The sequence below is a fragment of the Coregonus lavaretus genome (genome assembly GCF_964263955.1).
Source record: "Coregonus lavaretus genome assembly, chromosome: 6".
Classification (NCBI taxonomy): Eukaryota; Metazoa; Chordata; class Actinopteri; order Salmoniformes; family Salmonidae; genus Coregonus; species Coregonus lavaretus.
Genome location: NC_139993.1, coordinates 32674692 through 32694545, shown reverse-complemented (window position 1 = coordinate 32694545; position 19854 = coordinate 32674692). Strand labels below are relative to the sequence as shown.

Genomic DNA, 19854 nt, shown 5'->3' with positions numbered 1-19854 from the left:
CACAATTGATTTTCATCGTTTAAACCATAGCTACAAAGTATCAATTTCAGTTCAAATCCGTATAAGCCTAGTGAACATTTATATTCTGTTTAAAATATTTTCAAGCTGTGCAGAGTCCATCCCGACGCATCCGTCCTAGTGGCAAATGAAGCGTGTATTATGTATCACACAAGTGCCACATATAAGCCCTTCTGGTGTGTCCCACTGGCATTGCATGGCCGCCTGCCACCACCACTGCTGTCTAGGGCAGAATGCTCGATAGAGGGGAAGTCCACTCCTGCAGCTGGGCAGAAAAAGGGGAGAAGGGAGAAAGGAGGACAGGAATGGGTGGAGCATAAGCAGCCGGGTGAGAAATGTGTGGATGAAAGGGGGATATGATTGGTGAACTGAAGTGCGCGAGGGAGACTGAATAAGTTAGTGTCTGTGTATGGGTAGGGGATGGGGTGGTGGTGTGTTGAGTGTAGAGACAGACAGAGCAAGAGAGAGAGATGCTGTTGCCAGGAAACAGTGGGCATAGAGGACCATTCACAACAGTTCATGGAGTAAAAACATAAAGGGAGACTTGATATGTACGTGGTATTTTTAGGCAGATATGAACAGGAGGATTATCCCAGCATGGACTGGATTAAACCAGCATAAACAGAGAGGATAGTACAGTATAACTACTGAAGAGGAATTGGCGCTGATGGACTATCTATTATGGGATGGAGAGACAAGAGATTCTCATTTTACATTTTACTCTTATCCAGAGCGACTTACAGTGAGTGCATACATTTTCATACTCATAAACTGATTTAGAGTCTAGACACAAATACATGGGCAGAATAGACAACCAGAAACAGTCATCATGATACCAGCACTGATGCCTTCAAAATAAAAGGGTTGAGTGGAACTCTAAAGGAGCCTGTCACTTCAGTCTTCACGGCCAGTCTCTTTCACACTTTCCTTCCCCAACAGAAGTGGAGGGAGCCAGGAGGGGGGGGGGGGGGGTGGGGGGTGGGTAGGGAACAGAGCTGCCCCCTGTCTTCAGACACCTGCTGCTACTGCCTGACACAGGGGACGACGAGAGAGGGGGGCGACTCACTAGACCCATGCATCGACCCTGGTCTGAAGGATTACAATTCCTAGCTGTCCAATCTTTACATCCGTGAGTAAGGAGGGAGGACACAAAGGGAAGGACGGACAGCAGAGATTCAAGGGATCTCTTACTGCCCATGTGAGTACGCCCTTGCATTCTTCCTCTACTCTTTATTACATTACTCATACAGTGTGTGAAGTAAATGTATAGTAGCTCATGAATATAGTAAATCAATAGGATTAGATGATAAAGAATGACTGTCGGTTTCCATTGTATTCTGCTCTTGCATTTTCCTTGCACATGCAGACTGCAGACGTGATTCAAGCCTTACGGTCAAGTTTTCTCCCACACTACTATTATTCCTCTTCATTTACTCCAATGCCTGGCAGCATACTGAATACCTCCAGAAATGTAGTACCGTCATTGTTTTAATTTAAAGTATTAGGATCCAACAAAAATATCTGTGAGGGCACAAAACAATCCATAGTGTTTGGTAAATGAAAGATGCAGGCAATTGATTACTTTGATTACCTCTCATGCTGGTGGGTTTTTCTTCTTCCCTCCATATTGATAACATGCCAGCCCTCTCTTCAGTTGACAAATTATACTTTGGATACGGTATCACTTCACTAGGCACAGACAGTTGGGTTTATGCGTTTATTGGGTGTATGGTATGCAAATTATTCTGGTCACACAATAAGGCTCACGATTGCATGCTCAATCGAAGTGACATGAAATACAAGCAGCTTCTCTTGTGGGTTATGGCTGGGGTCTTATAGTATGCTGCTTTGCCCTCTGGGATACAGTACACTGCTCTACACCCTCTGTGTGTAGGACATTGCCTTACAAATCGTATTCTGATCTCCTTATTTATTTTGCTGTGTTTATGTTAGGTGAATTCTCAGAGTTAATGTTGTCACTTACCCACACCCACAGACAGGTAATGTACTTTCGGAGCCCGCCCTGAGAGTATCTGTTTTTATAAATATTTCCACAGCTGACCTGGGGAACCTAAGCCACAGTACACCCCAGTCAGGCTCTGTTGATTTTCCACATGAGTGAAGAGGTACAAAGAGAGGAGTAAATTAGTTCCATTAAACACAATCAGTCCCATGCAGTGAACCATACAACCTCAGCATAAAATATACGGTGTATCTGACTTTTAATAATATTACAGTGCCTCTATCTTATTCAACATAGCCAATGATGGTAACGAAAACTGAAACCCAGTCACACTTACAACTTTCCCTCGAAAACAGAATGTGAGTGATTACAGTACGCTGCACTGACTTACATGATGTCAACCCAGCTTGAGCTACCTGGAGCCAGTATTAATAGGCTGTAGAACTGTCTCTTTAAACTTGTGTCAGACAGGATAAACCTGAACACATCAAAAAGGTGGCAACTGTGCTGAGGATTAGTAGCTGATGAGGAGGGATTAAGAGTTGATTTCTCCTGGCCTCTTGGAATCCACCTAGGAAATTCCTTAATTGTGATTGACTGAGGGAAGCTGCAAGGGGACCTCAGTCACATGCTCCTCACATGCTGCACAGGGGGATAAACGCCTTGTGACCTAGATTCAGTTTCTCAATTGAAATGATAAATACTAAGAATTAAATAAAATACTAATAACCGTACTATTGTTCCTCTTGTATAAATGCATTCTCTGTGTTATAACGGAGGAATTCTCTAATGTGTTACACAAAACATGGGCTTATTATAATAATATAATATGCCATTTAGCAGACGCTTTTATCCAAAGCGACTTACAGTCATGCGTGCATACATTTTTACGTATGGGTGGTCCCGGGGATCGAACCCACTACCCTGGCGTTACAAGCGCCATGCTCTACCAATTGAGCTACAGAGGACCACATTATTGCCATTTGATCTTCAGACCTGAGGATAGGTTTGATATGATTTGATCCCGCTTAAAGCCGGAGGCTATGATTTGATTATGCCATTGATAATAATGATAATGGTGAAAGTGATCAATTGGATCTATACATAATTTCCAATGCTCAAAGTGCTCCATTGTAACAGGAAGGAACTCACCCCATCTGTGACTGATTATTGTTGGTTGGTTGGTTAATTATGTATGGTCTGTCTATGTCTGTGTGCCCCAGGCCCCTCCCCTCCCCTCCCTTCCATGGGATGGGCACCACAGAGGCGACACTACGAATGGATAACATGGAATGTAAAGACGAGTGGCAGGATGAAGACTTCCCCAGGTGGGTGTCAGACGACTTTGAACATGCTTTACTTTACAGGGTCCTTTAGTCCTGCAGGGTCCAATACTGTGTAAAAAGTATTGTAATAACTCACCGTTACATTATACTTACAGCAGTAATCCATTAGTAAGTATAGTATACAGCCTACAGTGTAACAACAAAGGTTACACTATTTGTTACATTGTACTTGCAAGAATAATCACACAGTAATACACTTTAGAATGTTACTGTGTGTTTTTTTTAACACTTGGCCATCGGTGCTGAGGAGATGAGGTGAGTGGGTGGCATTTCATCACAACTGGAAGATGACAATGCCTCATGCCCGCAGTGAAGTTTGTTGTTGAAGGGCAATAATCTGCTCCAGTATAATTTGCTTGAGGATTTCCCAGTGGGCTAGCCTCGTGCAGCTGGTCTAATTATAGCCTGGAATACCTAGCAGATACCCCCATCTACTGAAATCAACCTCTGACATTGATTGCAATAGCCATATGACAATAATATGTGCCGTAAACATTCACAAACACTGGATCTATACAGATTTTAAACAAAAATTATAATTGTCCTCCAAGCACTGAAGAATTACGAAGAGGACTGGATTAAGGCATGACATTTCCCTTTATTGTCATTATGAGATGCAGGGAGATCAAAGAATTGCTCAGTAGGAAATTAAAGGAGTGTGAAAAAGAGAGGCAAAGAGAGAGAGAGAGCATTCTGACAGCAGGTTTTATCCTCCTGTCTCTCTCCATCTGAAGGAGCGGAGGCAGGGAGCAGGTGCAGCTCTCTCCTTAAATGGTAGTGGGCTACGTCATGTGACGCAGCAACCAGTCAACAACACAGCATCACCAGGAAAATGGTGGCAGATCAGCTTTAAGGAAAAGGAGGAAGAGAAAATAAGTATATGTATCATTAGGCTCTGAATGATGATGTGCCTGAGGCTCCCTATGATCGACTGAGAAAAGGGAATGCATAATATTATAGGATCCTCTGCTGTAAAATCAAATAGTTGCCTGGATCGTCTTTGAATTCATCCTCATTGTTTATAAGGTAAGCAGGAGCTCTTATGATTTGATATTTTAGCCCTCATCATCATATAGGAAAAGAATATGGCCTGACTGCTTGACATTTTGGATTATCATAACCTTTGTTAGACATAATTCCTATTTCATTTCTTCTTCATGGTGTCATCATTTGTAGGAAATTGGTTATTTAAACAATGGAAGCTTGCCAGTGGTTATAGCAGTGGGACGCCTCAGGGATGCTAGATCGGACACCATGCGGTGTAACGGATGCCCTTGTCATTTGTTATTGCCAGTCATGTTGATTTGGCAACACTGTTATAGACTGTCTGTCCTCCCTGGGATGTTAGGTTGAAAGGATGGTTTAGGATTACGCAGCAGTGGAGCACAGTGGATCTGTATACCTTATATTTCCCCAGTGCCTCTTGATATTTGGTTGTTGTTGACATTTCCTCCGTATTATACTTCATTCTCCACCTCCTCCATGTCCTCCCTTGTTTCACGTTACAGGAAGTGACAAGGGAAATTACACCAAATGTTAAGGGGTAGCCTAACGGTGTGTCTGCCTCCCCTGTACAGTGAATAGGGTTTTTTGACATACCACCGCCTCTACCTCCCTCCCACATCGCACACCATGGCAGGTCTATAATCTAAAGAACTCCCTGGGGAGATGCTAATTACCACCCAACCTCCTCTCTCTGCGCTCCCTTTGAGGTGCTGAGCCAGATCACTGACAACCCCACTGACATGATTGCTGGCATGTGTTAATTTTGCACCAGCTGCAATGATGTGGTGATGTACTAGTGTGCTTCAGGGACTATTTGGGGTTTGGTTTATTTGAGTCAGGCTGGCTGGCTTTAGTGTTTGCTCATGTCATGCTATTGTGTGTGGCTGTGGCCCTGACATAATGATGTGCTCTCTGTGTTGATTTTCAGACCACTTCCTGAGGACGGTGACATGGAGTCTTCCTGTGGTCTCACCGATGACAGAGCCTGTAAGTATAATTGAAATAACACCTCACCTGTCTGGCATTTGATATACTATAAGTCACTTTAGCTTAATATACACTGCTCAAAAAAATTAAGGGAACACTAAAAGAACACATCCTAGATCTGAATGAATTAAATAATCTTATTAAATACTTTTTTCTTTACATAGTTGAATGTGCTGACAACAAAATCACAAAAAAATTATCAATGGAAATCAAATTTATCAACCCATGGAGGTCTGGATTTGGAGTCACCCTCAAAATTAAAGTGGAAAACCACACTACAGGCTGATCCAACTTTGATGTAATGTCCTTAAAACAAGTCAAAATGAGGCTCAGTAGTGTGTGTGGCCACGTGCCTGTATGACCTCCCTACAATGCCTGGGCATGCTCCTGATGAGGTGGCGGATGGTCTCCTGAGGGATCTCCTCCCAGACCTGGACTAAAGCATCCGCCAACTCCTGGACAGTCTGTGGTGCAACGTGACGTTGGTGGATGGAGCGAGACATGATGTCCCAGATGTGCTCCATTGGATTCAGGTCTGGGGAACGGGCGGGCCAGTCCATAGCATCAATGCCTTCCTCTTGCAGGAACTGCTGACACACTCCAGCCACATGAGGTCTAGCATTGTCTTGCATTAGGAGGAACCCAGGGCCAACCGCACCAGCATATGGTCTCACAAGGGGTCTGAGGATCTCATCTCGGTACCTAATGGCAGTCAGGCTACCTCTGGCGAGCACATGGAGGGCTGTGCGGCCCCCCAAAGAAATGCCACCCCACACCATGACTGACCCACCGCCAAACCGGTCATGCTGGAGGATGTTGCAGGCAGCAGAAAGTTCTCCACGGCATCTCCAGACTCTGTCACGTCTGTCACGTGCTCAGTGTGAACCTGCTTTCATCTGTGAAGAGCACAGGGCGCCAGTGGCGAATTTGCCAATCTTGGTGTTCTCTGGCAAATGCCAAACGTCCTGCACGGTGTTGGGCTGTAAGCACAACCCCCACCTGTGGACGTCGGGCCCTCATACCACCCTCATGGAGTCTGTTTCTGACCGTTTGAGCAGACACATGCACATTTGTGGCCTGCTGGAGGTAATTTTGCAGGGCTCTGGCAGTGCTCCACCTGCTCCTCCTTGCACAAAGGCGGAGGTAGCAGTCCTGCTGCTGGGTTGTTGCCCTCCTACGGCCTCCTCCACGTCTCCTGATGTACTGGCCTGTCTCCTGGTAGCGCCTCCATGCTCTGGACACTACGCTGACAGACACAGCAAACCTTCTTGCCACAGCTCGCATTGATGTGCCATCCTGGATGAGCTGCACTACCTGAGCCACTTGTGTGGGTTGTAGACTCCGTCTCATGCTACCACTAGAGTGAAAGCACCGGCAGCATTCAAAAGTGACCAAAACATCAGCCAGGAAGCATAGGAACTGAGAAGTGGTCTGTGGTCACCACCTGCAAAACCAGTCCTTTATTGGGGGTGTCTTACTAATTGCCTATAATTTCCACCTGTTGTCTATTCCATTTGCACAACAGCATGTGACATTTATTGTCAATCAGTGTTGCTTCCTAAGTGGACAGTTTGATTTCACAGAAGTGTGATTGACTTGGAGTTACATTGTGTTGTTTAAGTGTTCCCTTTATTTTTTTGAGCAGTGTATTACTTTATAACAATGAGCCTCATCTCACATGCTACTTCATGGACCTTGCACCTGTGAATTCAACTGGATGTCATGTGTGTACACTATCAGTAGCTAACAAGTCTCACCTCCTCTATCGCAGCTCCCCCCAACTCTCTGAATGTTAATGCAGGTGGAGGAGGCGGAAGTGGAGGAGGGTCCACCCATCGTAAGCGCCGTACATTAGTGGCCCCGGACATGAACCTGTCCCTGGACCACAGCGAGGGTTCCCTGCTGTCTGAAGACTTCCTGGATACACCCGACGACCTGGACATAAACGTGGACGACATCGAGACCCCTGACGACAACGACTCCCTGGAGTTCATCACCAACGGCAATGAGCTGGAGTGGGAAGGTGAGTAGAGCTCATGCAGTGCGGAATAATGGAAGCCCTGGTGCCAGCCTGGTAGCCTGGGTGCCAGTCTGTGTGCTTTAGACAACTTGTTGTTTGGCAAGATGTAGCTAGCGCAGACACGGTCTGGCACCCACTCAGGCTAGATATACTGAACAAAAATATAAACGCAGCATGTAAAGTGTTGGTCACATGTTTCATGAGCTGAAATAAAAGATCCCAGAAATGTTCTATTCGCACAAAAAGCTTATTTCTCTAAAATGTTGTGCACAAATTTGTTTACATCGCTGTTAGTGAGCATTTCTCCTTTGCCAAGATAATCCATCCACCTGACAGGTGTGGCATATCAAGAAGTGAATTAAACAGCATGATCATTACACAGGTGCACCTTGTGCTGGGGACAATAAAAGGCCACTCTAAAATGTGCAGTTTTGTCACACAACACAATGCCACAGATGTCTCAAGTTTTGAGGGAGCGTGCTGACTGCAGGAATGTCCAACAGAGCTGTTGCCAGAGAATTGAATGTTAATTTCTCTACTATAAGCCACCTCCAACGTTGTTTTAGAGTATTTGGCAGTACGTCCAACCGGCCTCACAACCGCAGACCACATGTAACCACGCCAGCCCAGGACCTCCACACCCGGATTCTTTACCTGAAGGATCGTCTGAGACCAGCCACCCGGACAGCTGATGAAACTGTGGGTTTGCACAAACTGTCAGAAACCGTCTCAGGTAAGCTCACCTGCGTGCTCGTCATCCTCACCAGGGTCTTGACGTGACTGCAGTTAGGCGTCGTAACCGACTTCAGTGGGCAAATGCTCACTTTCAATGGCCACTGGCATGCTGGAGAAGTGTGCTCTTCACGGATGAATCCCGGTTTCAACTGTACCAGGCAGATGGCAGACAGCGTGTAGGGCGTTGTGTGGGCAAGCGGTTTGCTGATATCAACGTTGTGAACAGAGTGCCCCATGGTGGCAGAGGGGTTAAGGTATGGGCAGGCATAAGTTATGGACAATGAACACAATTGCATTTTATCGATGGCAATTTGAATGCACAGAGATATCGTGACGAGATCCTGAGGCCCATTGTTGTGCCATTCATCCGTCCGCCATCACCTCACGTTTCAGCATGATATTGCACGGCCCCATGTCGCAAGGATCTGTATACAATTCCTGGAAGATGAAAATTTCCCAGTTCTTCCATGGCCTGCATACTCACCAGACGTCACCCATTGAGCATGTTTGGGATGCTCTGGATGGACGTGTACGACAGAGTGTTCCAGTTCCTGCCAATATCCAGCAACTTCGCACAGTCATTGAACAGGAGTGGGACAACATTCCACAGGCCACAATCCACAGTCTAATCAACTCTATGCGAAGGAGATGTGTCGCGCTGCATGAGGCAAATGGTGGTCACACCAGATACTGACACACCAGATACACGTCCCTAGCTTTTTTTTAAAGGTACAGTCTCTGTGACCAACAGATGCATATCTGTTTTTCCAGTCATGTGAAATCCATATATTTTTGTTGAGTGTAAATAGCTGCGTTGTACACTTATGTTAACGTCTAGACTATTAGACTACAGCTAAACAGCACAGCAGCTAAGAAACATGAAGAGAAGTACAAAGGTGATGACGTAAAACAAATCCATTATGTCTCACTAATATACATACATTTGTTTTTAACCAACTTCACATTATAGCATAAACACCTTTCAACTTTTCACTATGTACATCCAGATGACACGCCAGTAGCCAACGCCAAAGCGGCGCCTGGTGACGGAGAGGAGGAGGATTGTGCTGATGGGACAGGGGGTAACGGGCGCCTGTGGAGGACGGTGATCATTGGGGAGCAGGAGCACCGCATCGACATGCAGGTCATCAGGCCATACCTCCGCGTCATCACCCATGGGGGTCAGTATCCAGCCAACAGCATCCAGCCAGAGCCATAGATACTGTATACATAGTTAAACTAATTACAATTGAATTGTCATGGAACTTTTGATGCCAACATGGTGCCCATTCAATCTCAAACTGAGTTGACGTCTGTATATGTCTGTATATTGATGGTTCTGCATCCAGATAATTGACACCAACGGGATGAACTTACAGGCCATGTCAACTGTCACTCTCCTCGCCCTCTGCAGGTTACTATGGCGAGGGTCTGAATGCCATCATAGTGTTCTCAGCCTGCTACCTGCCCGACAGCAGCTGTGCAGATTACCACTACATCATGGAGAACCTCTTCCTGTGAGTAATTGGATTTACTAATTGCAGAGATACTGATTTATGGCAAGAGGCACAAATGCCCAGCTACGACAGAGTGATATTTAAAACTAGGTCATCATGCCTGTGATACTATTATTGAATGCAGAGATATCATGTCATACATCACATAAGAATTTTGTATTGAAGATTTATGCTGCCAGAAAATAGAACTCGAGATTTCTTTAGTGCTTGCCATGGCAGCAATGAAATAAACCTCAATATTTTTCCCTTCCTCATTGCCATCTCAGGTATGTGGTCAGCAGTCTAGAAATGCTGGTTGCTGAGGACTATTTGATCATCTACATGAATGGAGCCACACCGCGGGGCAAGATGCCGGGCATAGGATGGCTGAAGAAATGCTATCAGATGATTGATAGGAGGTAAGGATATTTATATCTTATACACCACTGCATGACAAAAGCGATCATTCATACTGTCGGCATAGGATGGATGTGCATAACACAAATGTTGACTGACTCTCAGGAGAAACTAATGGGGAGTAATTGAGCTTGTCACTGCTACTGGCAGTCAATGGGAAATGGGGATCGACTCATACTAGGCTGCTTGATAGATTCTTCCAGCACTATGGGATGTATGTATTGCCTTATTTCAACTATTTATTTCTGTTGTCCCTGAAGGCTGAGGAAGAATCTGAAGTCTCTGGTCATCGCCCACCCCACCTGGTTCATCCGCACTGTGCTGGCCATATCCAGGCCCTTCATCAGGTGACCACAGAACAACAACAACACACAACATCATGTTAAAGATGCACACCAGGATCTTAAACACAACAAATTCGTAACATATAGTACGAATTGGATTCGTAACCTATCATATGAATTGCAAAAAAAAATTGAGCAGCACTTTCAAAACTTCTGGCTGAAATTATACAAAAGTTTGAGAGCATTTTTTATAATACAGTTATGCTACATATCACCACTGTGACGGATAACTAATAGTTGTACAGTCGTGGTCAAAAGTTTTGAGAATGACACAAATATTCATTTTCACAAAGTCGACTGCCTCAGTTTTTATGATGGCAATTTGCATATACTCCAGAATGTTATGAAGAGTGATCAGATGAATTGCAATTAATTGCAAAGTCCCTCTTTGCCATGAAAATGAACTTAATCCCCAAAAAACATTTCCACTGCATTTCAGCCCTGCCACAAAAGGACCAGCTGACATCATGTCAGTGATTCTCTCGTTAACACAGGTGAGAGTGTTGACGAGGACAAGGCTGGAGATCACTCTGTCATGCTGATTGAGTTAGAATAACAGACTGGAAGCTTTAAAAGGAGGGTGGTGCTTGAAATCATTGTTCTTCCTCTGTTAACCATGGTTACCTGCAAGGAAACACGTGCTGTCATCAATGATTTGCACAAAAAGGGCTTCACAGGCAAGGATATTGCTGCTAGTAAGATTGCACCTAAATCAACCATTTATCGGATCATCAAGAACTTCAAGGAGAGAGGTTCAATTGTTGTGAAGAAGGCTTCAGGGCGCCCAAGAAAGTCCAGCATGCACCAGGACCGTCTCCTAAAGTTGATTCAGCTGCGGGATCGGGGCACCACCAGTGCAGAGCTTGCTCAGGCATGGCAGCAGGCAGGTGTGAGTGCATCTGCACGCACAGTGAGGTGAAGACTTTTGGAGGATGGCCTGGTGTCAAGAAGGGCAGCGAGGAAGCCACTTCTCTCCAGGAAAAACATCAGGGACAGACTGATATTCTGCAAAAGGTACAGGGATTGGACTGCTGAGGACTGGGGTAAAGTCATTTTCTCTGATGAATCCCCTTTCCGATTGTTTGGGGCACCCGGAAAAAAAGGTGAGCGCTAGGGGTGGGCGATATGAGCTAAAATTCATATCACGATATTTTCCACTGTCCAGACGATATCGATATGATATCACGATATATGACGTAAAAAAATATGAATCACATTTTAATATCCCTTCTTGGTTAAATTATATTAGTTAAGGAAAAATATGTATTTGAACCTTATATAACCAGAAAGAGTGAGGCATTGGACCGTATGGACCTGAAAAGTTTTTATTTGTATTGTGCAAACATGCATTCCGTAAACATGAGGTAGGTAGGCCTATATATATATATATATATATATATAAATTAGATATTAAGTAAAATTAAATAAAAAATAACAGGAGATAAAGAAAATAAGGTAATTACAAATTCAAATACGTGTGTTTGTTTTGGCTACGGTCCGTAGATATGTAAAAAACTAACCGTTTGAAACTAAACCTTTCAAGCCTCAACCATCAATTATCAACAATATCAACAAATCTTCACTAGAACTTTCTTCACAAGTTCCGTGCCAGGAATACCAGCATGTTGACTGTTTCTGGCTTTAGTGCTGCCCTGTGACATGTCACCACATTGCCCCCAGTGCTGAATGCCCTCTCAGAGGGGGCACTTGTGGCAGGGATGCATAAGTATTTCTTTGCCAGACAACTCACACGTGGAAAATTAGATCCGTGAAATCGCCACCACTCCAAAGGATCAGACTCGCTGCCGTTGCCAGAATGTAGCTATTCAGCTCTTGCTCAATGATCTGCCTCTCTGAACATGAGGCAGGTGCACTGCTGGTCTGCTTAAAGAAGCTCCCAAGGCTCTTCTTGGGCTTCTTGCCTGATTGATGAGCAGTGGAAGCTTCTTTCTCCCTGTCAGTGTGATCCTCTGCAAGAGACGATTTTCCCAGGGCTGTGTTCTCCACCAGGAGGGCTTCGGTCTCTGAGGCAGCTCTCACCTTAAAAAATGAAAATAATTAAACTTTATTTGTATAGCACCTTTCATACATAAAATGCAGCCCAAAGTGCTTTACATTTGAAGCAATAAAACAAGAACAAATGAATAAATACCTTAATGTCCTCCAGTTTCTCAGCGGACATGTACCTGGTCTTGAACCTTGGATCTAGAAAGGTAGCCATGGAGAGCAGCTCATCTGTTGCAGGGTCAGTGTACTTGTTATTCAAGTAATCAAGAACCTTGATCTTGATCTCTTTGGTCAGTTCTGTATCGTCCTTGCTCAGATTTAGAACCTCTGCATTTAACAGATTGATGACAGGCTTCAAATAGGACACGCTCACATACGCTTCTCCTGACAGGGCATCTGTAAAGTCCTGGAGTGGCTTCAGTGCTGCTGTGACTGATTCCAAGACCTGGATGTCTTGCCAGGTAGGTACAAGGTGCCGTGTCTTTTTGTCCCCTGCCAGGACCTGTGTAATGGCCTTTTCCTGCTCCAGGACTCTTTCCATCATTTTCAGACGAGATCCCCACCTTGTCGGAGATTCTGTGATGAGCTTGTGCAGGGGCAGGCTTAGTTCATTCTGTGCTGTCATCAGGGCCTTCTGCTTTTTCCAGCTGTATGAGAACGTGCTAACCACCTTTTTGCAAACCCCTGTGGCCCGGGAAATCGCACACCCCTGTGGCCCGGGAGCGTTTTGGACACTCCTCTCTGGAAATTGGGAATAAGAAATCAAAATAATAGGGTGAAAAATAATCAAATCACAATACAATAATAATTAATAATAATGCATTTTTATATAGAAATCACAATACAATATAACTTTTAATCTTTGTTTGAGGATTTACGGCATTTACATTCAACTGTTACACATTTTACAAATCTGATGTGCTTAGATTTAGCCTACGGTACATGGCTGATGTGAGCTGTATTTTTTCTTAATAATAAGCATCATACAGGGTAGGCCTAGGCTACAGTCCTGAAACTTACCAATAGCATTGTGCAGCCTGTGTCCGAAACATCCAAGGTTTGCCCACTTGTTCAGCTGCAATGCCTTGATCATGTTCGATCCGCTGTCGGTCGTCATACAAACTTGACGCGACTCTTTTAATCCCCAGGACGACAGTATGTCCCTCAGCCCACCTGCAATTATTTCCCCGGTGTGGTCGTCTGGGAAATAAGACGTCTGTAGGCACTTACTTTTCAGTTTCCAGTCACCGTCTATGTAATGGATTGTGAGGCTTATATAAGGTTCTGTGGTACGACTTGACCATAGATCGGCAGTAGTGGAGAAGAATGGAATGTTATTTATCTCACTGTAAACTCTGTCCCAGCATTCTGTGTAAAGCTGTGGCAGGCATTTTTGGCTAAAATATTTGCGGCTCGGGATCTCATATCTTGGGTCCAGAGTTTGAATCAACTTTCTGAACCCCTCTTTCTCCACAGTTTGAATCGGTACCATGTCCTTCGCTATGTGATTTGTAATCGCAGCTGTGATGTCTATCCATTTTTTGCTCGTCTTCTCATAGCAAGTACCGGCAGCAAATGATGATATAATTGATTGTTGAGTGCGAGTCTGGCTTGTCTTCGGGCGAGCTCCTGGGCTTACTGTCTCACGCATTCTGGTGCATTGTTCATACTCACGGACATGTATGTTTTTTAAGTGATTGAACAGGTTGGTCGTGTTTCCACCTTTTGCTAAGACAACACGACGACACAACTTGCATAGGGTAGTGTTTTGGTCGGGGTCGGAGATTTTAAAGCCAAACCAGTTCCAAACAACAGAGGTGCCCCCTTTCTTCTTAACCAATTTATCCTCCTGCTCTTGAGCAACATCAATTTCTGTGTTTTCGCTCATCCTGGATTGTAAAGTTTTCCCCCAATAGTTAACCTGCCTCCTAACTGCAGCTGCCTGCACACTTCTTTGTTGCTAGCACTACATGCGTGCAACAAGTGCATGCGACGTGCGCTCATAAAAATAGGTCAACATATTAACATACATTCTTTTATTCGTAAGAACCAAGAAAGGTTGGATAAAAAAATAAAAAAAAGATGTAGCTACTTAGTACTATCACTCAGTTGAAATTTGGAACAAAAAAATATTGATGCAAAATTCGAATTTATGAATTCTGAATAAATCGCGGTATCCATGATATTGCTAAATCCATATCATGGCGCGGCACAATACCGGTTTTTACTATCAAACCGGTATATCGCCCACTCCTAGTGAGCGCTACCATCAGTCCTGTGTCATGCCAACAGTAAAGCATCCTGAGACCATTCGTGTGTGTGGGGTTGCTTCTCATCCAAGGGAGTGGGCTCACTCACAATTTTGCCTAAGAACACAGCCATGAATAAAGAATGGTAACAACACATCCTCCGAGAGCAACTTCTCCCAACCATCCAAGAACAGTTTGGTGACGAACAATGCCTTTTCCAGCATGATGGAGCATTTTGCCATAAGGCAAAAGTGATAACTAAGTGGCTCGGGGAACAAAACATCGACATTTTGGGTCCATGGCCAGGAAACTCCCCAGACCTTTATCCCATTGAGAACTTGTGGCCAATCCTCAAGAGGCGGGTGGACAAACAAAAACCCACAAATTCTGACAAACTCCAAGCATTGATTATGCAGGAATGGGCTGCCATCAGTCAGAATTTGTAAGTCGCTCTGGATAAGAGCGTCTGCTAAATGACGTAAATGTAAATGTAATATGTGGCCCAGAAGTTAATTGACAGCACGCCAGGGCAGATTGCAAAGGTCTTGAAAAAGAAGGGTCAACACTGCAAATATTGACTATTTGCATAAACTTAATGTAATTGTCAATAAAAGCTTTTGACACTTATGGAATGCTTGTAATTATACTTCAGTATACCATAGTAACATCTGACAAAAATATCTAAAAACATTGAAGCAGCAAACTTTGTGAAGACCAATACTTGTGTCATTCTCAAAACTTTTGACCACAACTGTACACATAACACCAATATAACTGGTTGTTGTTATTATCCTGTTCTATTTGCAGTGTGAAGTTTATGAATAAGATCCAGTATGTGCACAGTCTGGATGAGCTGGCAGAGATAGTCCCCATGGAACATGTGCAGGTCCCGGAGTGTGTGGTGCAGTAAGTATCATCGACCACTATGGGGAGTAACTAAGCTGAAGACTTGACTCCCACCTGACTCCCACCATCATTCACTGACTTGTAGTGATTTGCAATTTTGCAGACTAATAAATTATGTAAACTTGCAAGCCAATAATTTTTCCCTCCGTGAATAGACATGGATGCCTGGCAGAGACTTTGAGGCAGTAAATAAATCATAGAAGAACACATTTGAATATCAAAGGTTTTCAGATTTTGTTTGTCAGCCCAAAAAAATATGTAAGATAGGATCTGTATTCCAACTCTTGGGAAAGGACTTGGATCAGAATAGTGATCTTAATCTTTTATTTTTACAGATTTGAGGAGGAGAGGATCAAAGCTCGGAAAGAAAGGTAAAACACATTTTCATCTTATTTTTTTGATTGAATTAACCAGGTATACATGCCATGCTCATGCTCAATCAGGGGTGATCCATGCTGTATCCTCAGTCAGTTCATTCATCAAGCTTTTATACAAGTGTTGTCTCCCTCTGCTTGTACAGGATGGAGCAGGAACAGCGGCAGCAGGAGCATCCAAACCCACAGGTGTCTTCTTCAGCCAAGGCAGAGAGGTAGGGAGTAGACAGTTACACTATAACGGCCTGTGTGTGATAGCCGGATATCTTAAAGCTCTCCAGGACCAGGGTTGGAGATACACTATATATACAAAAGTATTTGGACACCCCTTCAAATGAGTGGATTCGGCTATTTCAGCCACTCCCGTTGCTGACAGGTGTATAAAATGGAGCACACAGCCATGCAATCTCCATAGACAAACATTGGCAGTAGAATGGTCTTACTGAAGAGCTCAGTGACTTTCAACGTGGCACCGTCATAGGATGCCACCTTTCCAACAAGTCAGTTCGTCAAATTTCTGCACTGCAAGAGCTGCCCCGGTCAACTGTAAGTGCTGTTATTGTGAAGGGGAAAAGTCTAGGCGCAACAACGGCTCAGCCGGGAAGTGGTAGGCCACACAAGCTCACAGAATGGGAACGCAGAGTGCTGAAGCGTGTAGCGTGTACAAATCATCTGTCCTCGGTTGCAACACTCACTACTGATTTCCAAACTGCCTCTGGAAGCAACGTCAGCACAATATCTGTTTGTCGGGAGCTTCATGAAATGGGTTTCCATGACCGAGCAGCCGCACACAAGCCTAAGATCACCATGCGCAATGCCAAGCGTCGGCTGGAGTGTTGTAAAGCTCGCCGCCATTGGACTCTGGAGCAGTGGAAACGCGTTCTCTGGAGTGATGAATCACGCTTCACCATCTGGCAGTCCGACAGACGAATCTGGGTTTGGCAGATGCCAAGGGAACGCTACCTGCACTGCATCGCAGTGCTAGTTGTGCCACTAGAGATCCTGGTTCGAATCCAGGCTCTGTTGTAGCCGGCCGCGACCGGGAGACCCATGGGGAGGCGCACAATTGGCCCAGCGTCGTCCAGGGTAGGGGAGGGAATGGCTGGCAGGGATGTAGCTCAGTTGGTAGAGCATGGCGTTTGCAACGCCAGGGTTGTAGGTTCGATTCCCACAGGGGGCCAGTATGAAAAAAATAAAATAAAAAAATTAATGGTATGCACTCACTAACTGTAAGTCACTCTGGATATCACTAACTGTAAGTCGCACTGGATAAGAGCGTCTGCTAAATGACTAAAATGTAAATGTAATTGTAGACGATTCTGTGCTTACAACTTTGTGGCAACAGTTTGGGGAAGGCCCTTTCCTGTTTCAGCATGACAATGCCCCCGTGCACAAAGTGAGATCCATACAGAAATGGTTTGTCGATCGTGTGGAAGAACTTGACTGGCCTGCACAGAGCCCTGACCTCAACCCCATCGAACACATTTGGGATGAATTGGAATGGCGACCGCGAGCCGGGCCTAATCGCCCAACATCAGTGACCGACCTCAAAAATGCTCTTGTGGCTGAATGGAAGCACGTCCCAACAGCAATGTTCCAACATCTAGTGGAAAGCCTTCCCAGAAGAGTGGAGTCTGTTATAACAGCAAAAGGGGGGGGACCAACTCCATATTAATGCCCATGAATTTGGAATGAGATGTTCGTCTACCAGTCTACCTGGTATAGACCAAGCAGCAGTCAACATGGCCATGGTCAAGCACTATTATCTCTCACCAGCAATATATCAGGAAATGGATGGGGAAACAATATTACAGAGATATTTATTTATTCATACTCATTTGCAGGCCCAAGTCAATGATCGCAGGGCAAGGAATCTGAAAGGGATCTGCTCCTCTTTATTCATCTCATGCCATGGTAAGGAAGGACACAACACTACTGCTCTTCTCATACTGACTACAAGGTGACACTGCACTCATAAATACAATGTACATTGTGCATACGGTATCCACTGGTAGCCTGTGGCAGGAGTCAGGCCCATAGAGATCTTGTTAAATTAGTTCTAAGATATAATTCTGTGGTCAGGCCATTTAACCACTTAAAATATATTTAAACCACCAGCACCATTTGAACGTCTACTGTTACGTAATGTCCATCTGCTCAGCCGTTTAAGAATCAGACCCTGCCAGTCCACACTGCTATTATAGAGGAATGCCCTGTCAAGTGCAGCCAGCCAGGCCTAATGGGTGGATGTGTTAGGAATGTGTGTCTCTCACTGGGTCATCAAGGGACTTTCAGGGGTCAAGAGGTCAAGCGGTCAGGTATGCCCCACTAATTGTTCAATAAGGTCAGCTGTATTGAATGAACTGCTCTGTGAACCTAGTCTACCGTGTTGAAAAGTGCATTCTTGTACAAGTTGTTTATATCATTAGCCTATTTCTTAATGACGGTGTCTTCTTTCATCTGTGCAGTTGGTGAAAGAAGTTTGGAGCATGAAAACTGTGTTTTATAAGAAGAAACATGAAGTCCAACAAGTCTAAGAATACTTCCTCATTTATAAATATCAAGCTGAAGATGTTTCCATCAAGATATTAAACTCCCCAACGTGCGTGCACACACTCCTCAGCGGTTCTTAGGTTGCCAACTGATTCCATCAGGACATTCCAAGGAACTGTCTGTTCTGGGGACTGTACAACTCCATGTTACATACTTTTACGACCGCTAAAAGTGCTTACCAGTCCCCACCATGAGTTTTGTATCCATTTCAAATATAGATGACAGTGCGATGCCTTTGCATAAGTCAAGATGTAAGAAAAACTAACATGAATATTGTAGAAAATGTTTCACAGGACATAAATGGTGTAAGCTGTCAGTAGCAGGGAGGTAACCAGACCTGTTACAGTTTTATGTGTTGGAGGCTCTTGCAGGAACCATTGTAGACTAGACTTGAGTATGTACTAACTACTGTATACAGACAGTGTTGGATGGTGTCATGTCCTTGGAGCTGCACTGAGGGCTCTGCCAGCTCTGGTTTCTGAGAGGAAGATATGCCTAAGAGAAGAAGAGGGGGGAGGAGGACCAGAGAGTCAGGCAATGCTACTTAGAGCTCAGCATTGGTGTGCATCATTTCACCCATTAGCGCTATGCTAGCCCTTGAAAATGTAGATGTAGACTAGAATGCTTTGCGAGACATCAGATGCCTTCACCGTTGCTTCATTTTGGCCTCATAATGTGTCCTAGTACAGGCTTTATTTTTGATCAGCTGTGTTGCATTAATAATTTTGATGTCATCGTGTTTCATGGTCCGGGGATCATTCAGTGCCCAACTAACCAACCTATGTACCTTACATTCTGATGTGCCTCAGGATTCTTGTCTGTACATGAATATGGGGGCACACTGAAAGTAAGACCAAGAAATGTGCTGGTTTGACTGTAATGTCAAGAGCACTGCATTTCATTTCAGTTATTCAATCATTAATGTTGTGACTTAATGGTATCATTTCTGTATCATGCTGTGTTGTGGGTGCAGTCAAAGCATGCCAACATGTTGTCAGCATGTAATATACCTTCAGATGTCCTATTGGATTATGGACCAGTCGCCTACTGGTCAATCTTCTATTGGATACTTACCTACCGGGTGGTAGAGGGGAGGAAGTGTTAGAGTTTTTATTTTTGTAAGAATTACATACATGTATTGTAAGTGTTGTTTTGCACTATTGAATTTGATTGTCATTAAATGGTGAGCATAAAATGTATGTGTTTTTTTGGGGCAGGTTGCCTTCCTAATATGTAACTCAAGATAGATTTTTGTGTGCTCTTCTAATTTTTGTACAAGTATAGTACAATATCATGCATTGTATTTGTTGGTAACCTGTCAACCCGTCTAGACATGCACATCTATAGCAAGTATGATAATCAGAAATGCCTCTGTTTCTGAAGTGGCATCCAACTTCAAATGTTACCTTGATAAATGTAAAACATAACAGAAGT

General features: G+C 44.2%; 1 protein-coding gene across 1 annotated transcript; it reads left to right on the top strand.

Moving 5' to 3' along the window:
* Window positions 1–4106: 4106 nt before the first annotated feature.
* On the top strand, window positions 4107–19611 carry atcaya (ATCAY kinesin light chain interacting caytaxin a). The gene is made up of 12 exons (XM_084163475.1): window positions 4107–4353; window positions 5261–5319; window positions 7091–7342; window positions 9082–9255; window positions 9489–9591; window positions 9858–9989; window positions 10248–10334; window positions 15395–15493; window positions 15829–15864; window positions 16014–16082; window positions 17712–17781; window positions 18336–19611. Exons 2-11 carry the CDS (start codon window positions 5283–5285, stop codon window positions 17743–17745), a joined length of 1023 nt encoding a protein of 340 aa, XP_084019601.1. The 5' UTR covers window positions 4107–4353; window positions 5261–5282; the 3' UTR covers window positions 17746–17781; window positions 18336–19611.
* The last annotated feature ends 243 nt before the right edge of the window (window positions 19612–19854 follow it).

Coding starts and splice junctions, on each gene's coding strand:
- atcaya (XM_084163475.1), top strand. CDS start 5,283: ATGGAGTCTTCCTGTGGTCTCACCGATGACAGAGCCT. Junction 5,320..7,090: donor TCTCACCGATGACAGAGCCT/GTAAGTATAATT, acceptor CCTCTATCGCAG/CTCCCCCCAACTCTCTGAAT. Junction 7,343..9,081: donor CAATGAGCTGGAGTGGGAAG/GTGAGTAGAGCT, acceptor ATGTACATCCAG/ATGACACGCCAGTAGCCAAC.